We start from the raw sequence: 23,095 nt of genomic DNA, 5'->3' as shown, positions 1-23,095 counted from the left end.
TGTAGACCAGGCTGGTCTTGAACTCACAGAGATCCGCCTGCCTCTGCCTCCCGAGTGCTGGGATTAAAGGCGTGCGCCACCACCGCCCAGCCAGATATAATAATCTTATATTCTCATATTCTCTCTTTCTCTGTCCTCTGCCTTCCTCCTTTCCTCCCCGTTTTTTTCTCTCACACATACACACACACATACCAGAAAACTTAGGGTCTACAAAAAAATTCATTGAAATTGTAAAAAATGTTATTGTATGTGTATTGGTGTTTTACCTACATGTATGTCTGTTTACCAAATGTGTGCCTGGTGCCCGAGGAGGCCAGAAGAGGGCACATAAGATCCCCTGGAACTGGAGCTGCCATGTAGGTGCTGGGGATAGACCTGGGTCTGCTGTAAGAACAGCAGGTTCTCCTAACTGTGGAGCCATCTCTCTAGTCACCAAAAATTCATTCTTTAAAAGAACACTAGAAGTATATTCCAGCCTCATGTTCTGCTTGAAGACTATAACATTCTCTGTACAGCCTGTTTTCCCATGGTTTGAAACTATCCTGTTAAACATGCTGTCAGAAACTTAGTCCCTGGTACTTTATAAATTATTCCAAACTTAAAAAATTTTAATTCTCTCTATTTCAATATAGTATATTTTCTTAAAAGAAAACATTATAGGATAACCAGAATAAGCCATGTTTACTGACCAGAGTTTTTCTTAACTGAGACTTGGCTTTTATTTAAATTTTGGGTCTCAGATTTGAAAGATTGTGATTAAATAATTTTATGTGACTTTTTTTTAAAGATTCTTCATTATCATGTTCTGAGAGAACCATATCAGAAAGGTCATTACCTGCACACGCAAAGAGAGTGGTTGAGTTGGACAACGGGACAGAAGAAGGCTTACAGGCCTCGTCTCCAGGTCTGTCCTCGAGAAGAACACAGGAAGAATCCAGAGACTCTCTCAAAAGTGCACCTTCATCACCTCCTCTCAAGGAATTAACTGCACCTACTAGGATTTATGACCTGTCAGAGGCGAAGGCTGAAGATTCTAGTCAAAAATCAGAAATACAAGAACTAGAATACCCGGAACAGGAGAGGAGTGAGGCCGGAGACTCCTGTTCGAAGCAGTCGGGGAGATCCGAGGTCTTACTGAGACTAGACCTGACCTCCGAAATCCTTTCAAATAAAGAGCTTCCTTCAGACTCTACAAATCTTCAGAAAGATTTAGTTAAACCAACCATTGAAGCTTTTCATGAAAAAGAGGAAGTATTGAATCATTCTGAGCAAAGTGTAGATCCCAGTCAAGACCTCCAGTCAGCAAGCAATGTCCATGAGCAAAAATGCAGAGAGCAAGGGGACTCGGCCTTGTCAGGACTCCTTGCTCCTAAAGACTCATCATATTCTGAAGATTTTGAAGTGTCTTCTTTCAAGAAAGGGATTTCTGCTGAAGAGGTGAACAACGATGACTCCGAGGTGTTGTCGCCGTCACTCAGGGAAGACTCACAGTCTTACAGAGATAAGTCTCAGCCAGCAAGGAGCCCTAGAAGTAGGGCCCCTATCTCTGGTAGTGAGGATGAAATCAGCGAGTGCCTCAGTGAAAAGAGCCTTTCCATTCATAGCAGTGTCCACTCCGAAAGGCTGCTAGAGCTCAAGTCCCCGACTGAGCTGATGAAAAGTAAGGAGCGCAGTGACGTGGGACACGAGCAGGGCGTTATGGACTCCCTTTCCCTGGCTGCAGTTTCTGTGGCAGATGAGTTGCTGGACTTCCACATTGGGGATAGGGTGTTGATTGGCAATGTTCAGCCAGGCACTCTTCGATTTAAAGGTGAAACTAATTTTGCTAAAGGATTTTGGGCTGGAGTAGAACTAGATAAACCTGAAGGAAATAACAATGGAACATATGATGGCATTGTATATTTTGTGTGCAAAGACAAGCATGGTATTTTTGCTCCTCCTCAAAAAATATCTCACATTCTAGAAAACTTTAATGACTATATAGACATAAATGAAGATGAGGAATCTTATTCTGATGAACATTATCAATACTATAATCAAGAGCAGAAAGATATAAAAAGTCTAAAAGACAGAGAAGATGATATAGCTGAATATTTTTGTGAGAAATCGCTACCTAGTATGCATGATATAGAAGCCTCAGTGGACACAGATAGAAGCCTTAACATAGAAACAGATAATAAATTGGACATTTCTGGGATTCTAGACGTCCATGTTGACCAACAATCTTCAGTAGATCCCCTGATTTCTTGTCAGGAGAACAAAGCCCTTGTTTCTGATGCCACAGAAAATGTTCCCGATGCTGCAGGTGTTACTCCAGACAGCACATTTTCTGAAGAGTCAAAGCTGCAGCAGCTTACAGAGAAGGAAGAGAACTCATATTCCCAAATTTCAGAAAAGCCTTCTACCCCACTTCTGGATCTTCTAACACGAGAAAAAAACCAATTAGAAGCTCAGCTGAAGTCATCAGTAAGTGAAGAAAAAAAATCAGAGCAACAGCTAGAAACAGTCAGCTTACTAACAGACAGCTTACTGAGAGATTTTGTGAAAGACACAGTGAGCCAACTACAGCAAATCAGAAAGGCTAGGAATGAGAAGATCCAGCTTAGCAATGAGGAGTTTCTCCACCAAAAGGAAGTACTGCCCCAAGACCCACCCCAAAATATTGAGGAACAACCACCCAGTGTTCCAAGTTGCTTTTTAAGACCTGAGTTGGAAGAAGAAAAAGAAGAGCTCTCTTCTCCAGATATGTGTCCCAGACCTGTGAGTATCTTATCTAGAGGAGAGTCTGGTTACCTTTCCTTCTGTGGCTTGAGGTGGGCACGGCCCCCAACCCCCTGCTCATTAGATACAGATCACTATGTGTTTAAAGGACTTGTAGCCATTTTTCTGTCAGAAGTATAATCGTCTCTGTTATGTCATGAGTAGTCATTATAGGGTTGTCATGAACCCTGTCAGGTTGTAGGATCTGAAGCATCTTTTAAACTACTACATTGATGGCCCCTATAACAGTCCACACATTAGATCTCCTTCCAGATTCTTTGGAACTTTGCAGTGGTTCTCAATCCAAGTCTCTTTCACCTGTCTGTTCGGTTATGGTGCCCTACAGAGATTACTAGTTGTGACATTGATTCTGATGAAACTGAAATATATCCTCTATGACATAGACTCAGGCCATCAGCTTGTTTAGGCTACCCATGGATAACTAAGGAAAAGTAATGATTTTGTATAATTTGATCCAGATAATCACCAAAGGTAAGAATTTTCATTTTCTATTTCAGAATCCCAGTGATAGTCCTTCAGAAATAGAATGATTAATGATTTACAAGAGGAAACAAACTAATGAATAAATACTTTATTATAAATTTTAATGATTAGGTTTATATAAACAGAATAGTAGAAAGAGGATAGTTCTGTCTTGTTCATACATATAGATATCAAACACATAAATAATAGGTATGCTTTGTCTTTTCAAAGCTATTAAATAAGGTGAAGTCACTAAATAATCCTTTATTTGAATGTTTTATTTCTATAGGAGAGCCCAGTGTTTGGTGCCAGTGGGCAGGAAGAGCTAGCTAAGAGACTTGCTGAACTTGAGATCAGCCGTGAGTTTCTGAGCACATTAGATGACCAAGACTGGTTTGATGAAGATTTTGGTTTGAGCTCTTCTCACAAGATTCAAAAGAGTAAGGCAGAAGAAACAATTGTACCTCTAATGGCAGAACCTAAGAGAGTGTCCCAGAAACCATGTGAAACATTATTGGCAGTTCCCCACACGGCAGAAGAAGTGGAAAGCCTTGTGCATAACGCAGCAGAGGAGCTTTGGAAATGGAAAGAATTGGGCCAGGACCTTCACAGCCTTCGTGTCCCTACAAAGCTGCTGGGCTGTGCCAGTAAGGGTCTGGACATAGAAAGCACCAGCAAACGAGTCTACAAACAGGTAACAGAAAAAGATCCTTGTTCTGGAGTTTCTTGCCCATTTTCTGAAATTTGGATTCTCAGCCATTTTCTTACTGATGTTTTCTTTTTTATTGGTCTTTTTTCCTCTCTTAAGGCGGTTTTTGATTTAACAAAAGAGATTTTTGAGGAAATATTTGCCGAGGATCCCAACTTGAATCAGCCTGTGTGGATGAAGCCATGTAGAGTCAACTCTAGTTATTTTCGTCGTGTGAAAAATCCAAATAACCTTAATGAAATCAAGGTAAGCTGCACACTATCAGTTATCTCCACTGGTTGTTTGTTTATACAGATCTATAAATGACGTAGGAGCCGGCACTTGTCTATATATGCCATAAGTACTTGTGACAGGATCCGTGAGTAGACGGTATGGTGAAAGGGAATGTGACCCTGGAATTTATAGGCCCTGCATGCACACTGGTGCAGTCCATTCTGTCTGTTCTCCTTACTCAGCAAGTTGTTGTTGTTGTTCTGTTTTGTTTGGTCCGTGCTGACCTTGAACTCCCACTGCTGAGATAATAAATAGCCTCAGTCACTAGGCCTGACTGTGGTAGCTTCCTTTTCAGAGCAGCTTCTCAGCGTTACTGTACATTGAAACCATCTGGGGTGCTTGTTAGACGGAACTGCTGAGGTAGGACCCTGACATTCTGCTCTCAAGTGTGCAGTTGCTAATACTGTTGATTCCAGTGTTTATGAGCAGTGAGGTTTAAGAGTTGAGTTTTTCAAACTTCATCTTAGAAACCCTTGACAAAGATTTTATGTTTGCAGACACCAGTTTATTTATAAATTGTGTTATGCGTGGTCAGGGGTTGGCAAACTATGGGCCATGGGCCAAATCTAGCCATGAGCTTTTACAGATCATGTCTTGTTGGACCACAGCCAGACTAGTTTGTGCTTATTGCTTTCCTGTTCTAACAATGGAGTTAGATATCACAGCCCATATGACCACAAACTTAAACTACTTATATCTGACCCTCTACAGAAAAGGTCCAGTTTCTGGATTAAACTAAACTACTTCTGACCCTTTACAGAAAAAGTCCAGTCTCTGGTTTAAAGTTATCAGGTTTTCAAAATGTAGGGGTTTTTTTTGCACCCTCTATTCCTTCCAGAAAAGGAATAAGTTTATTCCACAGAAATGAATCTCTGTGTGCATTGTGTGCCTGTCTATAAATGGGGAGTAGTGGAGTTTGAGGCACACATTGACAGTTTGAGAATCTTGTCTGATGATTCTGATTGATAAATATGTCCTGCTCCTCCACTGACATCATTGTTGATTGATGAACACCTTTAAAAGTAATAAAAACATAAATTGTTACTAACAGAACAAATAAGCTAAATTAAGACAAAGATATATATGCCATCATTTGTGCATTTGTCTACACACTCAGCATAGACTAGATACTGCATGTGCATTTTAATATTAAGTTTTTTATTTTTTTAACTTTAAAAAGGATTTTAAGGATGATTGATTAGATACTGTTAAATAGTTAAATTGTCATGCTACAGATGCACATAGTGGCGTGTGGGTGTGTGTCTATAATCCTAGCATGTAGGAGACTGAGGCAGGGGGTTATGATGAGTTTGACACCGGCCTGGGCTATAAAGTAATACTCTGTCTCAAAAAAAATAAAGCAAAGAACTTCAGCATGCCTTTCATACTGAATTGTTGTTTCAGATGAACTTTGTGCTTTTCTCATATAATACTGCTCCCAACTATTGATGTGGGATTTCTCCAGTTCTCAGATAGAGTTTGTGCTTTCTTTACCAGTTTTGCTGCTTTAAAGCTAGCTGATGAGGTGCTGGAATGGTGACTCTGCAGTTAAACATGTGTTATTCTTGCAAAGGACACACTCATGCGTGCACATATATGCACATAAGTAGAGTATTTTTTATTAGTTAATGGTGGTTCTTTTAAAACGTCACTCTAAAGTAATTTCTCTGTGGTTTTATTTTTATATGTTCTATAAAAATAAAATTTGTTAAGTGAATAAAGTTTGAGTATTTGAGATGTTTTCCCTCTATATTGCTAAATGGAACTAAGTGGAAGAAAATATGTGGTCTTCTACCAGAAATATTGTATGGGCATAAATGTGTTTCTGGAGTTATGAGCACACGAGTCCGAGGATATCTACGGTTGTGTTTTCTTCTTCCCTCTCATTTCAACAGCGCTTCATAACAGCCGAAGTACTCAAGTTGTTTAGTCTTAAGAAGGAGCCAAACCACAAAACAGATTGGCAAAAAATGATGAAATTTGGAAGAAAGAAGAGAGACCGAGTAGATCACATCCTGGTTAGTGCTCACAACAAAACTGTTTTTATTTTGGTCATGGCATCTTAACTCAAACTGTAGATAGAGTTCAAAAGGAAAGTGTGTGTGATTGATCTTAAGTTGATGAGACTGAAACTCAACCCCTCCTGCCGCATTTCCACCCCTCAGGTCTAGGAATGGCTTTGTTTTGTTCTCTTCAGCACATATTTAATTTAACCAACAGAAATTTGTGGAGATTTGGAGAAACCAAAACTTGAGTGAATCACAGTTGAAGGTAATGTAACAATAGGAAAGTACTGTGCAGCTGGACCCTGGAGCCAGACTGCCCACATTTAACCCTGCCAAGTTTATAGATCTGTCAAGTCTTCGTTCTCGGTCTGCAAAATGAAGGTGATAATAGCTACATACCTGATCAAATTGTTAAGAGAATTAAATATGTATTTATTTTCAGGCATGTGTTGCTTAGGTGGGGATACATTGGGGGTAAATTGTAATTCAAACATGATAGTATTTACACAAACCTAGAAGGTATAAGTCAGCCATATGACATGGCCACTTTATACTTTTAGGAGATGAGGCAAATATCACATGGATGAAGCTGCTGTACTGTTTTTCAGTAAACTTTTACTTATAAGTAGGAATATACTTTAAAATAATTAAAAGTATAGGCCAAGATATACACAAAGCAGTAATAGTCACTTTTTACCATTATCAAGTACAATGCATAATTGTAGGCACTGTTTTTTTTTTTTTGTTTGTTTGTTTTTGAGACAGGGTCGCACTGCATTGCCCAGGCTGATCTCTGACTCAGTCATTCTGTTTCAGCCTTTCAAGAGCTGACATTACAGGCATGGCCTATGTTACTATCTGCTTATATGCTAACATCAGGCCATTTTATCATTACTCCAAACACATGAGTAAGGGATTGACTAGGACTTTTTGATGGGTACCATGTCACTAGGAGATAGGAATTTTTCATTTTCAGTTCTCTATGTAGCCTGTCACTGATCAAAGTGTCTTTATGTAGCACATGACTAAATATATAAAACACTCAGAACATTTACCCCTAAGTAACTCAATGAATATTAGCTGTTTCCGTTCTGTCAGTATTATCGCCATTGTCCAGAACATTAGCTGGAGAAGATTTATTTAGTTTTATCATACACTTCTCTAACATTAGCAAAATGTTGACCAGGTCTGGAGATATAGCTCAGCTGGTAGAATTCTCTCTTTGCATGCATGAGGCTGAGTTTGATCCTCAGCAAAAAGGAAAAAAAAAAAAAAAAGGAAATATTTATCCAAAAAAGAAAAAAAATCTGTATGTTTGTCCCTAAAAATTGATTGTGAAGTAGAAGCAAGTATTAGAAAACTCATATTAGCTCTAAATTGAATTTCATTTTATTCTAAACTTTTCTATATTTCCTATATTAGCATTTTAATAATGAAAAAAGTATAAGGGTATAATTTATCATTATATATTCATTGTCTCATTTACTCAGTAATAAGTATGTGAGAAGATATTTGTTTAATATTTTATTATTCTTTCTCATACCTTATTTTAATGGTTCTCAACCTGTGGGTCTTGACTGTTTTGTTGTCATATACCTATCAAATATTTACTTTACAATACATAACAGCAAAATTACAGTCATGAACTGTATTTAAAGGTTGTAGCATTAAGAAGGCTGAGAACCACTGCCTTATTTGGTCTTTACAACCATTATATGGGGAGAAAAGAAATAATTGTATACTGTTTTGCAAGTGAAGAAGTTTAGTTTGAAAGGTAAGCAACTACCTAGTGATAAAAATCAAAGGTTTAGCCAGCCAATCCTTCCTATAGTCTTACCCTCAAGGAAGTAGATATGTCTATATTTCTACAACATTTAGAATTTCTTATAATCAAAATTTCAATCCCTTCACTTCTTAGAAATTAAGGAAAAAAATTTAAAAGACATTCAGTCAAGGATTGCATTAAGGACTGACTGTGAAATGATAAGCCTGTGCTTCATCGGTTCCCACTTTCCTGGCAGGACATAGAGCATGATTGGGCAATTAAAACAGAATAGGAAATGTGGTACAGGTGTCAGTGAGCAGAAGCCCATATAATGAAGCGGCTTCTAAGGAGGTGACATTAGGTTGGGATCTTAGAGGACTGAGATATGGGAGAGAGAAGAATGATGTAGGGACCTGGAATGTCAGGGGATTAGAGACTGGGGAGGAGCTGCTCTGAGATCAGCTGGAAAGGCAGTGTTTAGCTTGCAATATTTTAAAGCAGTGATAAAGATTTGGATTTTGTTTTTGAAGCAAGGACTTTAAGGAGGGAAAACTTTATGATTAATTAGATTTATAATTTTAAGAAATCATGTAGGATCACTTGAAATGAGCATGGAGGAAGAGACAGCTAGATAGTATGATAGTGAAAGATAGTTTCTCTAGTGTGTTAAGCAAGATGTCTTATATTGGAGGAAGGCTGCTAGTTAGTTCTTGGCTGCTTAGCCCCGAAATAATCACACAGTAACTGTATTAATTAAATCACTGCTTGGCCAATTACTTAAGCCTATTGCTAGCCAGCTCTTACATTGAGAATTAACCCATCTCCATTATTTTATATTTTACCACAAGGCTCATGGCCTACTGGCAAGGTTTCAGCATGTCTGTCTTTGGCAGCAGCTCCTTGACTTTTCCTTGACTCCACCCTTCTTTCTCCCAGCATTCAGTTTAGTTTATTCAGTTTAGTTTTCCCCACCTACCTAAATTCTGACCTATCAACAGGCCAAGGCAGTTTCTTTATTCACCAATGGTATTCACAGCATACATAGGGGAATCCCACATCAATCTTAGATATGTGTTTTAAGTATTGTGAAAGAACTCAAGAAACAGGCATAGAAAGACTTCAACATCAAAGATTATGAAGACATTGTGATTTGGAGCCATCTTCAGGCCCAAACTGATAATCAGTAGTAAATAAATTATAATAAACAGACTAATCTGAAGTGTTTTATGAGGCATATCCTGACAGCAGAGGCTCACACTAGGTGCCACACCTAACCGTTTAAGCAGAGGAATCTTTCCATCTGTTAGCAGAAAATTCTCAAATATGAAAAAGATGATTCACTTGAAATGAAGATTATTTTAGCTTGAGTATGGATGGTGTACATCTGCATTCTACGAATTGAAGAGACTTTCAGACATCATGGTGCATGCCTGTAATCCCAGCACTCAGGAGGCTGAAAGAGGAAGATTGAGAGTTCAAGACTAACCTGAGCCATCTAATAAGACCTTCTCTCAGAGAAAACAGAATTCTTTATGTAACGGCGTAAACGAATGCAGACAGATTGTAAAAAAATATATATAGCTTTAATGGAGAAATAGACTTACAGAACCACCATTCCCGCGGAGACCAGGAAAGCAGAAGCAAGCGCTGCGAGCACACTCACCAGATTTATAGGTAAACATTAGCCTGAGGCGAACACGCCCCCTAAGGGGCGGGACTTATCCCTACATCTCCCTCTTTTGTCTAAATAAGACAGAACTAAACCAAATACAACTATATACAATAATAACAAATAATAAATATGACAAACAATATTGAGAACAAAAGTTTTGCTAAACATTCTATCTCAAGGAGTCTAATGTAGAGAGTAACTACAATTATATAATCTTCAACTCCGTCAAAGATCTGAGAAGGGAATAAATAAATTTTTTGTTTAAGCAGAAAAAGGGGAAATGATGGAGGAAGGTCATTGCTTAAAAAATAAAGAAACTGCTTGGCTGGCCCTTATAGGTTAAAACATAGGTGGGAGGAGTAAACAGAACAGAATGCTGGGAGGAAGAGGAAGTGAGCTCAGAGACACCATGCTCCCCTCTCCCGGGCAGACGCGATAGCTCTGCTCTCTGAGGCAGACGCTATCGATGAAGCTCCGACCCAGGATGGATGTAGGTTAAGATCTTCCTTGGTAAGCCACCTCGTGGGCTACACAGATTATTAGAAATGGGCTAGTCCAGGTGCGAGACTTAGCCGAGAAGAGGCTAGATATAATGGGCCAAGCAGTGTTTAAAAGAATCCAGTTTCCGTGTTGTTATTTTGGGGCATAAGCTAGCCAGGCGGCCGGGGTACTGGGGATGCAGCCCCGCCGCTCCTACTACATCTTTACTTACTCTTTATATTATATTTTTGAGGCAGGATCTCACTATGTAACTCTGACTGGCCTGAAACTCTGTAGAACAGGCTGGTCTTGAACTCAAAGGGATCCACCTGCCTCTGCCTCCTGTATACAGGGATTAAAGATGTGCACCACACATCTGTCAGAAAAAAAGAATTTAAGATATAAATAAGAAATAAATAAAATAAGAAAAATGTATTATATGAATGTCCTCTTTGCTGGTCATATTTTTACATGTGTGTAGCTTTTTATATGAGTTTGTTCTTCTTAATGTATAATGAAATGATAATATTAATTTCTTGAACTAACTAGAACTTAATAAAAATCTAAAGAAACTAGTTTCTCTATTAGGCAATCTAGGATTTGCAAAAACTGATGGTTTTTACATTTTATAAGGAGATATAAACCACAAATCATTATTTTAGTATGGAAGAAATAAGAATTTTTGAAAGCTTAAAAATTTATTATACTCATGCTTATTTTAGAAAATTTAAAAAGTTCTAATTAATCAAAAATACTGCCACCTAAATAACTCAGTATTTCAATATATGTAGATTTTAAATTTTTGTAAAGAGAATTTCCTAAATGGAGACTATAGTTCCTTTTTGGAATGATTGTTTTATTTAATAAAATATAGGCGTTTTCTCTGCCACAGATGTCTTTATTTAACAGTATAGACCTTTTCTGTGCATTGAGCACAGCTCCCTCCCATTAGTTTTCGCAAAGTGTGCTTCTCAGGTGAGGCAGGCTGGTGGCTGAGTGCTCAGGTGCCCTCTTGGCTTCCCTCACCCATTTCAGAAGCCATCTCAGCTCTTACAGTAAGTACTCAATGTGCGCAGTGTGTACATTAGTTCTCTTGGCAGGAATCTTGTCCTTAATTTGCTTGTTTACAACATCGCCAACAACGTGCTGGGTGGTGTGTTGACTCTTCTAGTTCTGCCATGGTGACAGTCCTGAGGCATTCCTTTTTGAATTCCCCCTTGATATCTATAGCACCCTTTTTGTTAACTTGCATGACTATACCCAAAGGAACAACTCTTTGTTTCCTAAAAAGCCTAAAAGCAGGTGCCTTTCCTCTTTCCCTTTGTGTTTGTCATTTTGGCTGCCTTTGCCAAAAGCTAATTTCTATTACTTCTGACCATTTTATTTTTGTATGGAAGTATAGTAATCACTCCTAGATACAATGTAATTTATTTAACCATTCCTCTGCTGTAATGAACATTTTATGGTATTTTTTTTTTTTTGCACATTTTTCTGGTAATGTCCTTAGGACAAATTAGTAAAAATGAGGAGCTGTTAGTGTGTGTCGTTTATAGAGTGTGTGGGTACCAGCTATAAATGTGTATCACTTACCAGTTTTTGAAAAGCTTCATTAAGAATTTATTTGGCTGTATGTAAGTTCATTCTTTCATTAAAGCCCCTTCTTGTCAGTTTTTCTAAATCTTTAACATGTTTAATTAGAAAAATATTTCAAAGGTCTGGAAAAGAACAGACAGTAGCATAAGACCTTTGTTTCTGTATCTCTCATTCCATCCGAGTTCAGTTGCCCTAATCCTAAAGTTCAAACTTAGGGTTCTATTAATTTTGGGTTTTCAGACTCTTGGTCTTTACTTCAACTGTCTGTTTCAATTTTTCTTTTTGTTGTTGCTGCTGCTGCTGATCCCTGGCCTTGGGCGTGAGCTGAGTTACCCTATCCGTGTGTGTGTGTGTGTGTGTGTGTGTGTGTGTGTGTGTGTGTGTGTGTGTGTGTGTGTGTGTGTGTGTGTGTGTGTGTGTTGAGGCTAGATCTTATTATGATGTAACCCAGGCTGGCATTGATCTCTTACCATTCCTCCTGCCTCTGCCTCTTGAGTTCTGGGATTCTAGTTTTGAACCACTGTGCCTGGTCATGTTTTGGATCTGGCATTCTTGATAGCTAGTTTTAGTGTGTGTTAGAGAGGTTGTCTCCCAGGCTGAGCTTATTCTTACTACCCTTTTCCTCCAGCCTTACCTTCCCAGTATTGGGATTATAGGTGTGCACCGTCATGTTGTTTGGATGTGAATAGCCCCTATAAGCTCACATATTTGCATGGTTGGTCCCCAGTTGATGGACTGTTTGGGAGGGATTGGGAGGTGCTGTGTAACTGGACTTTGAGGTTTTGGGTGGCCAAGCCAGGCCCAGTGTCTCTGTCTCTGCCTGCTGCTTGCAGGTCAGGATGTGCTCCCTTCCACAATGATAATGGACTGACCTTTGAGACTAGAAGCCAGCCCCAGTTAAATGCTTTTCCTTAGTCATGGTGTCTCTTCACAGCAATAGAACAGTGACTGCGACACCATCACATCCAGTTAGTCTTTTTCTACTTACTTGGGGGGAGGGGAATGTGTGTAAGGAGAGGACGGCTCAAGAGTCAGTTCATCCTTTGTTCTTGAGGGTTCTAGAGAGCAAACTGAGGCTGTTAGGCCTGCACCTCTAACCACACACTCCAACCCCACCCCCACAGTCATCTCACCAGCCCCCTCCCCCCCGTAGTCTTTTTTTAGAATAAATTGTTTTTGATAGAGTCCAAGAATTCTATTGTTTTTTAAACAAACTTTTCCCTTTTAATGACTTATTTTTATTTTTTCTGTTCATTGTTATGTCTGTGTGAGGGTGTCAGAACCCCTGAAACTGGATTTATAGACAGTCGTGTACTACCATGTGGGTGAGTAGACAGGAGTCCATGAGCAGATCCCAGAGTTGTGTAGGTGAGGAGGAGCAATCAGCTGGGTAGAAGGTGGGATCTATGGTTCACAAAGGGTTCTAATGGCCAAGTAAACTAGGAACTCAAAGATGACCACTGACTTTAATAGGAACTAATTCTTGACCTCAATGTAGTTTTGGAAGCATAAATGGATAAACTTTGTGTGAGTTTCATGAGAGACAGATTTGGAAATGCCAAAGCAAACATGCAGAAAAAATTATGTTGCAAATAGAAAAATGAAGGTGGAAGTAATGATTAGAACAGTTGTGTTAATTTGAGAGAATTCATTCCTGGAGTGCTAATAGGCAGGATTCAGTAGAGAAAATATGATGTTCTAGGGGGAGAAGTATCCCAGAGTAGATGGATATGAAATCCACACGGGGGGGGGGGATAATTTTGATGTTTACAGTGGGGAATGAATAAATCGAGATAATTTATATCTGTAGCATGGAATAGCTATTTTTTTATGGTGAGACATTTAAATTTTACTTCACTATTTTGGAACATAAAACATTTTTTTTTTACTCCAGATATGCTACTGTACAGTAGATCTCAAAATGTACTTCTCCTATCTGACATGTACCCTTTGACCAACATTCTACTTTCTCCTCCTGTGCTGCAGAAATATGATCACACATAAGTATATATATTTGTCTTTCCTTATTCTAGGTTCGTTTGCTCTATGACAAATAGGTTGTGATGTTTTCTCATTGTGTCACATTTTCTTTGTCTGTTCACCCATGATCAGCCCTTCTGTTGGTTTCATATTTTGGCTGTTGTGATCATGGAATGCATGATGCAGAAATCCCACTGACAACGTCTGTTTCTTTGGATGCATAAGGATAATATGGTTTCATTCTTTTGAGGTACTTCATAGTGTTTAGGTGGCTACAGCAATTTACATTCCCACCGACAATGATTTTTGTGCTCCCACCAGCATGAATTTAGGTATCTCTGGATTGAGTTTTTACTGTCTACTGGTACATTTTCTCATGCACTTGTTATTCATTTGCATTACTTTGAAATATCTGTTCTAACCCTTTGCCCTCTTTGTTTAGCCAAAGCTGACATTATGATCCTACTTCCTTAGCCCAGCATACCTGGCCTTTGCCCACTTTTAAAGCTGGGTTATTTGTTTTCTTGCTGTGAATTGTTTGAGCTTAATATTTGGGATTTTAATTCCTTACCAGACTGCGTCTGTGTAAATATTTTCTCCCGTCTGTGTGCTGTGCTCACTTTATTGTGTAACTCTTTAGTTTGATTTGATCCCACTTGTTTTTTGCTTTGTATCCTATAAAAGAAAAAAAAACCCCAAAAAACATTTCCACTCCACTGTCAATGTTTTCCCATTTCTTTCTAGTGTAATAGTTTCAGATATTGTTTGCCTTTAATCCATCCTTGTATACAGTAGAAGGATCCAATTTTATCCTCTATAAATACGCATATCTAGTTTTCTTAGCATCATTTATTGAAGAGATATCCTTTCCTTGTTGTGTATCCTGGTTCATTGGTCATTATGTTACAGGAGCTTAGTGAATCCCCAAGTCCAGACCTCCAGCTGTGTCTGGATGGGGCATGTGTATCCAGATGCTCTCTTCCAGACGTGTAGAGCCAGACACTGACATCGGCTTCTTCCCCTGTTGCTACCCACCTTACTCTTTTAAAGAGTCTCATCAACTTGGACCTGGAGCTCACTGAGTGACTGGCCTGGCTGTCTTTACCTCTGCTAGCACTGTTGTCCTGCTTTACATAGGTATTAATATCACATTGAGCCATCTTTCCAGCACTCCCTCCTTTAAAAGCTTTAAATAAAAGCTAATGGCATTAAAATTTAAAATACCCCTCCACCCAGGACAGGCAACCTGTGATTCTCAGGGCTTCCCAGGGGAGGACTGTGGAGAAAACAAAAAGAAGGAAAAACTATGCTGTTTGTTTGAGATAAGCCTGCATAGAGGTCAGCCTCAGGACTAAGAAAGGCAAGGAAACCCAACCAACTTAATGGCAGCTGATAGGGACTGAGCCTAGGGGGTAGGACTTCTAGGAAGGAAAAGAACATGGTCTTAAGATGAATTACCTTCCTTGGGATGGTCTATTAGCCAAGGCCTTCATCTCCAGTTGAGTGAACTTAAGGAAGAGAGTTGAGGTTTGTCTCTACCTAGAGGGAGATTTCTTTCTTTGCTGTTACATTCCCCACCCTGAAGATGTAACCTTAAAATCGTTTAGGAAATGAGCTGAGACTAGAAAATAGCTAGACATAACCCGCTGCTATCCAGAGCTGTTCACCAGAAGGGGTTAAGGCTTGGATTAGAGTTTTAGTTCCCCCACGTGTAACCTACAGTCAGGGATGCATGTTTGGGAGGAGATGAGAAGCCAGCACTCTTTCCTGGCAGTGTCTGACCAGAGAGACAAGGCCATTTCTGGAACTGCTGCCTCAGGGTACTTCCAGGTCCCTGCCTTGAGCTGCCTTCCAGTGCTGCTATCCCCTCCAGAGTGACCATAAGTGCCATGTAGGAAGTTGGAGTGACAATCTAACCTGACTTGTCTGCTGGGTCGAGGCACCTGTCCGGTAGGCCTACCTAGAGGACCCTAAAAGTACATTGGAAGTTCTATTAATATAACAGCCAGGAGTAGGGAAGAAAGGAAGTCAAGATTTTGCCTGGCACCTGAAGAGAAATGTGAAGAGATGAAGGCAAGAGCTGGCAGCAATATAACGTCCTTGGCAGGGAAGCAGGAAAGGCCGGAGGTTATACTGTAAATGTTCAAATCAAAGCCCGTTAGCATCTGCTGAAGGGCTCCCCTCTTCTTCCCCCTTCCACTTTGACCTCGAAGGCTGGACTCCAAGAGATGAGCCCAGGATAAGCTTCCAGGCACTTCTGAGTTGTTGGAGTAGCTAGAATCACAATATGAAGGCCCTCCTGGCTCCATTGCCCCCATACTATTACAAACCTGTAGACTTGTGAAATATGGCCATCATTCCAGATTATCATATTTGTTGGTTCTTTCTTCATAAATGTCTACTGTATTGCCTAGGTTTTATTACCTGCAATTGATATGCCTACCTCATCTAAGTCATTGTTTGAAACCATGAACAGCGCTCGACATGGTCGTTCATGCTTGTAATCCCAGCACTCGGAAAGCTGAGGTAGGAAGATTACCATGAGTTTGAATCCTACCAGGACTACAGCATGAGGCCCATCTCAGAAAACCCAAAACCATGAATTTGCAAAGCCAACATTCTCCAGTCATTAAAAAGATCCATTCCAGACACTGACCAAATACCTTCTCTTTACACCATGCTAATCACAACCCAGAAGGTCCCTGGAAGCTCACAGCCATGCACAGTGTGGTTGATGAGGGGAGAGAGCGGAATGGAAGTACAAAGGGTCTTCCACATCAGCAAGGCAGAAGGGAGAGATTCCTTCCAGATAGATAGCTGTCCTTTAGTCACAGTGCAGCTTAGCTGCCTCTGCTGGGAGCAGGCCAGTTGTGGGAGACAACCCTGGCCACCACCTCTTCACAATGAACCAGCACAGGTTAAACTTTTTTCCTTTGTCGCCCTTTTTTGTCTGAGAAATTTTCATGCAGCCTCAGGCATATAAATAAGTATAGCAATCAAACATTTACTGATAATAAATCAAAGATCTTAAGGCATTGCTTTGGTACACAGATACAAATTGAACATTGATTGAGATTAAAGCACATCTGCATGCTAATGAGACAGATGTGCTCACTTGTGTTCACATAAAGAATCAAATCTTGGCTGAATATATTATACTGCAGGACAGAGCATCTCCAACATTTTTCAGAGTTGGTTTGATTTCATAGTTATCAATGCTGAAAACATCACTTTTATATAGTGCAAAGTAACAGAAGTATATTTTGAATTATATCAGAAATCATTGGAAATTCTGTTGTAATTCCAAGCCAAAATTCATTTAATTTTTTTATATGAAACTCAAGCCAACAAATTACAGTATAGTCCAAAGGGTAACTAACTAGTTTAATAACATCCTGAGGAGTTAACTATAGGGAAACACTGAAATTCTGTTTTCTGTAATTAATCACATTTTCTGTAAGATCAGAAAACATTAGCTCATACAGTGGTATCAATCTAAACAGCTGTTTGGGACACCTTTTGATGGTGTAGCAGGCATGATGTCACACAGTGTACATGTATGTTTTGAACCAAGGCTGCAGTGATATAACATGTGACTATTAATAGAAACACGTCTAAACTATTACGTATTTGATCATTGCATATTCAGAAGTCTTATACCATTGGGGTGTGTGTGTGTGTGTGTGTGTGTGTGTGTGTGTGTGTGTGTGTGTGTGTGTGTGCGTGCGTGCTTGTTTACACACATGTGATACCACTTTTAAGAAACTGTTCTAGTCTGCAGCTGCCCAGTTTGTGTTGGGGGAGGGGGGTTACTGTTAGACTTTTATTCCTAATTTAACGAATTTGTTTATATACTTTACACAAAGGCACACATACATCTGCAGGGATATATGTGAAATAGGATATAACAGACTCTGAAAACTAGAAGGAAATAATAGAGATGGATCTATTGTCATTGTGGTACCAAGGTGGGCTTTGATCTAAGAGTCAGACAAAAAGGAAGGGACAGAAGTGGTTCCTGGTTTGTAGTCCTGGGGACTGGACTTGGGGCTTCATGGCCTGCTGGCTGTGCTGTGCCCACTGAGCTCCACTTAGCCACTGCCCTTTGAGGAAGAAAGCAATAGTTAGTGTTGGTATCTGGTCTGTTAAAACGGTGTGTTTGCTTGGGGTGGGAGGTGCATCCACACTACATTGAAGAGATAATACCGTCATGAACTATTTCTGTTGCAAGTATAAAAAAGATTTTTATAGGATAGCATTTTCTAAAATTCTGTTTTTGGCAAAGAGATATTGGATTAAAAGATTTAACATTAAAGATGAAATCTTCTTTACAAAAAGGAAAACTGCAGTTTAAACTGAGAATGTGAAGTCTCTTAGGCAGACCTACTTGTTAGCTTTCCCAGAGCATGGTTGTTCTCCAGCACCATACATGGTAGGCTGGCCTTCATACCAGTTCCTTGCTAGGTTGAATCCATATCTTCTATGTTGGCAGGATTCTGTGGCCTAGTAGAGAGAAGAAACTGAATTAAACTAATTTAAGGGCGTATTTCTCTTTAATATACTACATTCATTGTATACATTGAGAATGAATTCCCTTAGATTTACTTGGTTGTAGACCATTCTTCAATAGCCATCTATTCCACAGAGTATAAATTAGGGAACAGAGGGTTGGATATTTGTAAGGCCTGCAAGCCTTCCTTCAAAGAAAAAGAGAAGGCTGCTTCCTTTTGATGTGTCAAACCCAACCGCAAGTGTGTAAACATGGAATGTGTTGCTCTCCCTCCTGTCCACCTCCACACTGGGGTCTCTGCCATGTTACTGCTTCATAAAGGAGCTCAAGAACTAAGTAATTCCCCCACCTACTCTGCTTCTCCCAGATGACACCAAAACCAGGACAACTGAAACCTTTACTTGGCTTTTTTTGTTGTTAGACTAGAATGACCCTGTAACTGTAGCTAATCTGATGAATTTGGAACTAGGTCAGGGCTTTTCCACCTGGCTTCCATCCCACTATAATTGTAAGGAGGCCAGTGTCTTTGGAGTATAGTTATTTAAAATTATAAGCAAGCAGTAAACCTTAAAGAGTTACTTCTGATTTGATTAGTTTTCATTTACCTAGGAATCCCAAAGATTCTAAAATACAAAAAAAGCAAGTCATAACAATTTAAAAAATAAGCTTAAGCAGTGTTGCATTTGTAAAAATATTAGAAGTTATTTTGAGAGGCAGCCTGCATAGTCTTTGCTGACCTTGAACTTGTCTTCTTCTGTCTCAGCCTCCTGAGAGTTAGGCTCACAGCTATGCACCACCATGGCTGGCGTTCATGTTTGTAGAATACTCTAGAACCATAGCCAGCATTTGTTGGATGAGTGGTTTTTCATCGCAGTGCATGCATGTAAACTTGTTGGTTTTCTTTCCCGTAAGCTCCTATATGCATCCCCTTATGTTAACACAGACAGTGGACATGTAATTCTTAGTGTCTCCAAAGTGCTGGACTGTCATATTGAAATGTAGTTTCACAGCTATTTTTAGTTTAGATGTCAGTTTTAAAGGTGTATTGACATTATTTCTTTGGGACATTTTATTGTGGATGGGACTATAACATGGGAGATGTTTCCAAGCTCTTGTGGGACAGATTTGCTAACTTACTGCCTTCTAATGTCTAGGTCCAGGAGCTCCACGAGGAGGAGGCACAGTGGGTTAATTATGATGAGGATGAGTTGTGTGTGAAGATGCAGCTGGCTGATGGGATCTTTGAGACCTTGATCAAAGATACTATTGATGTTCTCAATCAGATCAGTGAAAAACAGGGGAGAATGCTACTTGTGTGACATCTTGCAAATAAATCGAACACTGAGTGCTAACACGAGTCCTGGGCCTTTCTGCCTCCCGATATACACCCGTCTCCACCATAGCAAGAATGCTTCTGGACCTCGCACCTGTTGTTTTGGACTGCTGGTTTGGAGTTGATGGGACAATGTGGTATATCTGGTATTACAGCCTTTGCCTTTATAGACTGCCCACAGGAGTGCATGATTCTTTCCTGTGGGCAGGGTTACACTCCTGATGTTGAGATTTGGTATCATCATTCACCTTCTTAGCACCCTACTAGGGCTCAGATGAGGGCCGAGAACACCAGACTTACCTCTGAGGTTAGGCAAGACCATCACTTCCTTGAGTCTTATCAGGAAAGAGAGGTAAATAAGTTAATCTTTTAACTTTCAAAATATAATACTGGTCTGTATAAAGAAAGTCATAAATGGACATTGTAGTCTGTGAACAGTATTAAACCCATAACCACTTCTAAAATAGGCAAATTCAAGATTCTCTGCCTATTCACATTCTGGAGTTTATTATTTCCTGAAGACCCGTTCCTTCCATCCTGAAGCTGAGCAGCACCACGTGGACATCAGAAATAAGCGGTGCTTTGCTGTCTGGGCACCACCTAAACAACTCTAACCCATTGCATTGTGTTTAATTTTCCTGTCTGGGTGAAAAACAAATGCCCCAATGAAGATGAGGCTCCAGGACTGCCATGGGCTGGTTCCTCTGCCTGTCCCTCCCTACTCTTTCCTCACTTGCCCTAACCTCTACCAGCTGCTCTCAGAATCGTAGATACTCAGGACCATCTCAGGCATCCAAGCATGGCAAAAGTGGAAAGAGTTCATTTTGGCCTTCAAACTTTGAATTCCCATCTCTCCCCAGAAGTCAGATGCTGTTACTTGAATGATTTAGGAAATGAGTGTGTGCACCAAAGACAAGAAGATATTGTCTATAGTCTGTGTGCTTGTTTTGCTCTGTAGAACATTTTTTAATTTATTTTAAGATAAATTATTAAGTTGAAGATGTGTGTCCCTATTGAGAAGTGAAATTCTCATAATAGCAAACCTCTGCCTCGAAGTTTCTAGAGTTTAGTCTTCGCACAGGAAAGAAAGCTGCAGTTATAATAAATGTGTACAAGCACTGAGGAATCAGTTGAGTTCATCAGAACGATGACAGGCATTTACAGCGTCACCTGTGACAGCAGGAGCAGGAGGGGACCTGAAAGTTTACTCCTGCCTCCCTTGCATATCACAATTGTACCTGAGAAAAGTCTCCAGACTCCAGCTGCTGCATCCGAGCACTCGGTGCTCACCGGGCCCTGAGCACTTGCCTTCCAGACTGGTTTCTCCATCAGTCCTGTCCTTCAAGTAATCCCGGAGAATGTGGATGATCTTTGGCGTGAATGGAAATGCCTTAACCTTACAGCTCGGACTAGAGCAGCATGGTAAGACATCCACCAGGTTCACACTTACAGATACCCTGGACTTTACGGCTTCTTCAAAAGACATTAGAAAACCCAAAGACAGCGTAACCCTTAAGTGTGCACGTTTGTTGTTTTCTGCATCTCTCTTCCAGACTTGCCTTTGCATCTCAGATATTTCACTATGCACACTTCATTTCTCTTCAGTTTCATTCTGTAATTACATGAGATTTGCTGAAATCATCATTGGGATATTTGCATTTTGCACAGTGACTGGTGTGCTAGCTCTTGACAACAGGAAAGCACTGAAATGTTACAGCTGGGTCTCCTGAATGCTCAGGTGGGTGTCTCATCAGCATCTCCTCTGTGCATTTGCTGTTGAGCTGTCGTCTTTAGCCATAACGAGCAACTTGACTAAGAGAAGCAAAGGTTTCTTGGGGCTATTTACCAGTAGTGTGGAAATAGTGTTTTCATGTGGCCAAGGAAAGCAAAGATATTTCTCTTCAGTTTGTGTTCTTTGGAAGACAGGAAACATCTTGTGTACATTCCTTGACTGTTTGTAGGATCACATTGTCTTTATGATACTGAACTTTACAGCTGCTATACTTTTTTACAAATGAAGATCAAATTATAATAGGAATATAGGTTGTTTTCCACTCTTCATTATTTGGACCTAAAGTTAATTTTTAATAAGATGTATCTTTACTCTTTACATTAAAATGCCAGAAAAGGAAAAACATACTGAAATAAGTCCATGGACTCAGAAATCTGGACACTGCTGGACCGTGGCAATGACCATCCTAACCTCCTCCAGCTGTCTTCACTATCCCAGAATCCCGCGTTCCAGAAAAGATAGGAATAGGCCAGTCTCATCCTTTGCTAGCAATCATATCTACAGTTTGATAGCAAAAATCAAAATAATCTAGGGTTTCTTACTGTTTTAGCTATTTGGATCTAACTGAGATGGTTTGTTGACAGGATCAGGAATGATAAATGTGGATACCCAGCCACTCCATACTGTGATCTTTTTAATGAAACCCTGCCTCCTAACCAAGAACCTACTCTTCCCTCTTCTAATCTTGGCTCCCTCTCCCACACCTGCCCCTTCTGTCTCTCTGCATAACTCCTCTAGAAGATCTTTGCATCAGCAGTAACACCATTTAAAATAGCACTGTCAGAACCTAGTAGTAAACCACCATGCAGGCTTCAGATTTACTTCTGAGTCCAAAACAATTTGTGCTACCCAGGGCAGTTACCTCTGGGTTAAACAAGTACAGGGTATCAATCCCCTCTTCAGGTCTAAACAGGAATTTTTCTCTAGGGAAAAGTGGGAAGAGCTCAAAAAGTAGTTAATAAGGAAGGGGAATTCCTTCTGTGACTACAGGTCTCTGAGAAATTACCTTTCAAAGGAGATTGCATTGCTCATAAGAGTGTTGTGGCCTATTGATAAAAACAATTTTGTTCACTTTCTTGTCTTGAAAAAAAAGTGGCCTTAGCTTTTTGCAATACTTGAATAAAGTGTGTACTTGCAAAAGAATTTCTGTAGCACAGCATTAGAGACTCATAACTTTTCTGCAAGAAATTCAAACTTACATCTTCCTTTTACTACCTTAAGAATACTAGTGAATAAAACATAATTCAAAGAGCAAGTGATAGAAACTACAATGATGTTTAATGCAAATTGTAGGAATTTACATGTTTACAAATCATCTTAAACTGGTTGTGCAGCAATTCAATAAAATCTTTGTATTATAAAAATGTGAAGAAAAATGTAAACTGGTGTAAAGGAGGTACTGTCATTTTAATTAACCTATGTTTAAAAGCTTTTCCTTCTGGACTTTGCAAAGCCTTCTTGGTTACACATTGCAAAGCATTCTCTAGGGGGCTCAGCCTCCTTGTGTGTACTGTACTGTGCAGACATGGAAAAGAAACCCGTTTACTGTGTGTGTGTAAATAGCCTGGTCATCAGGCCATTTCAGCCAATAGTCACACCCGTGCAGTCTGCACAGAAGACTAAGGGTGTGGTTTGTAAGTAATCTGTAAAATAACTGGGATGGATTCCCATGTATAGCTGTGTAAATAGATTTGTTAACTAAAATGTACTTTAAGATGAAATCTGTAAATAAATTGATT

General features: G+C 39.7%; 1 protein-coding gene across 1 annotated transcript in view; it reads left to right on the top strand.

Moving 5' to 3' along the window:
• The window catches only part of Cep350 (centrosomal protein 350), a 147,974-nt gene extending 127,355 nt beyond the window's left edge, over positions 1–20,619 (top strand). Inside the window, exons 33-37 of the mRNA XM_013352491.2 lie at positions 788–2,760; positions 3,533–3,937; positions 4,052–4,198; positions 6,121–6,243; positions 19,386–20,619. Of these exons, the coding sequence (XP_013207945.1) occupies positions 788–2,760; positions 3,533–3,937; positions 4,052–4,198; positions 6,121–6,243; positions 19,386–19,550 (2,813 nt within the window). The 3' untranslated portion in view covers positions 19,551–20,619. The remainder of the gene's footprint in view (positions 1–787; positions 2,761–3,532; positions 3,938–4,051; positions 4,199–6,120; positions 6,244–19,385) is intronic.
• Positions 20,620–23,095: the final 2,476 nt, after the last annotated feature.

This window comes from Microtus ochrogaster (genome assembly GCF_000317375.1).
Source record: "Microtus ochrogaster isolate Prairie Vole_2 chromosome 6 unlocalized genomic scaffold, MicOch1.0 chr6_random_2, whole genome shotgun sequence".
NCBI classification, from domain to species: domain Eukaryota; kingdom Metazoa; phylum Chordata; class Mammalia; order Rodentia; family Cricetidae; genus Microtus; species Microtus ochrogaster.
This window is presented reverse-complemented; position numbering and strand designations above follow the sequence as displayed.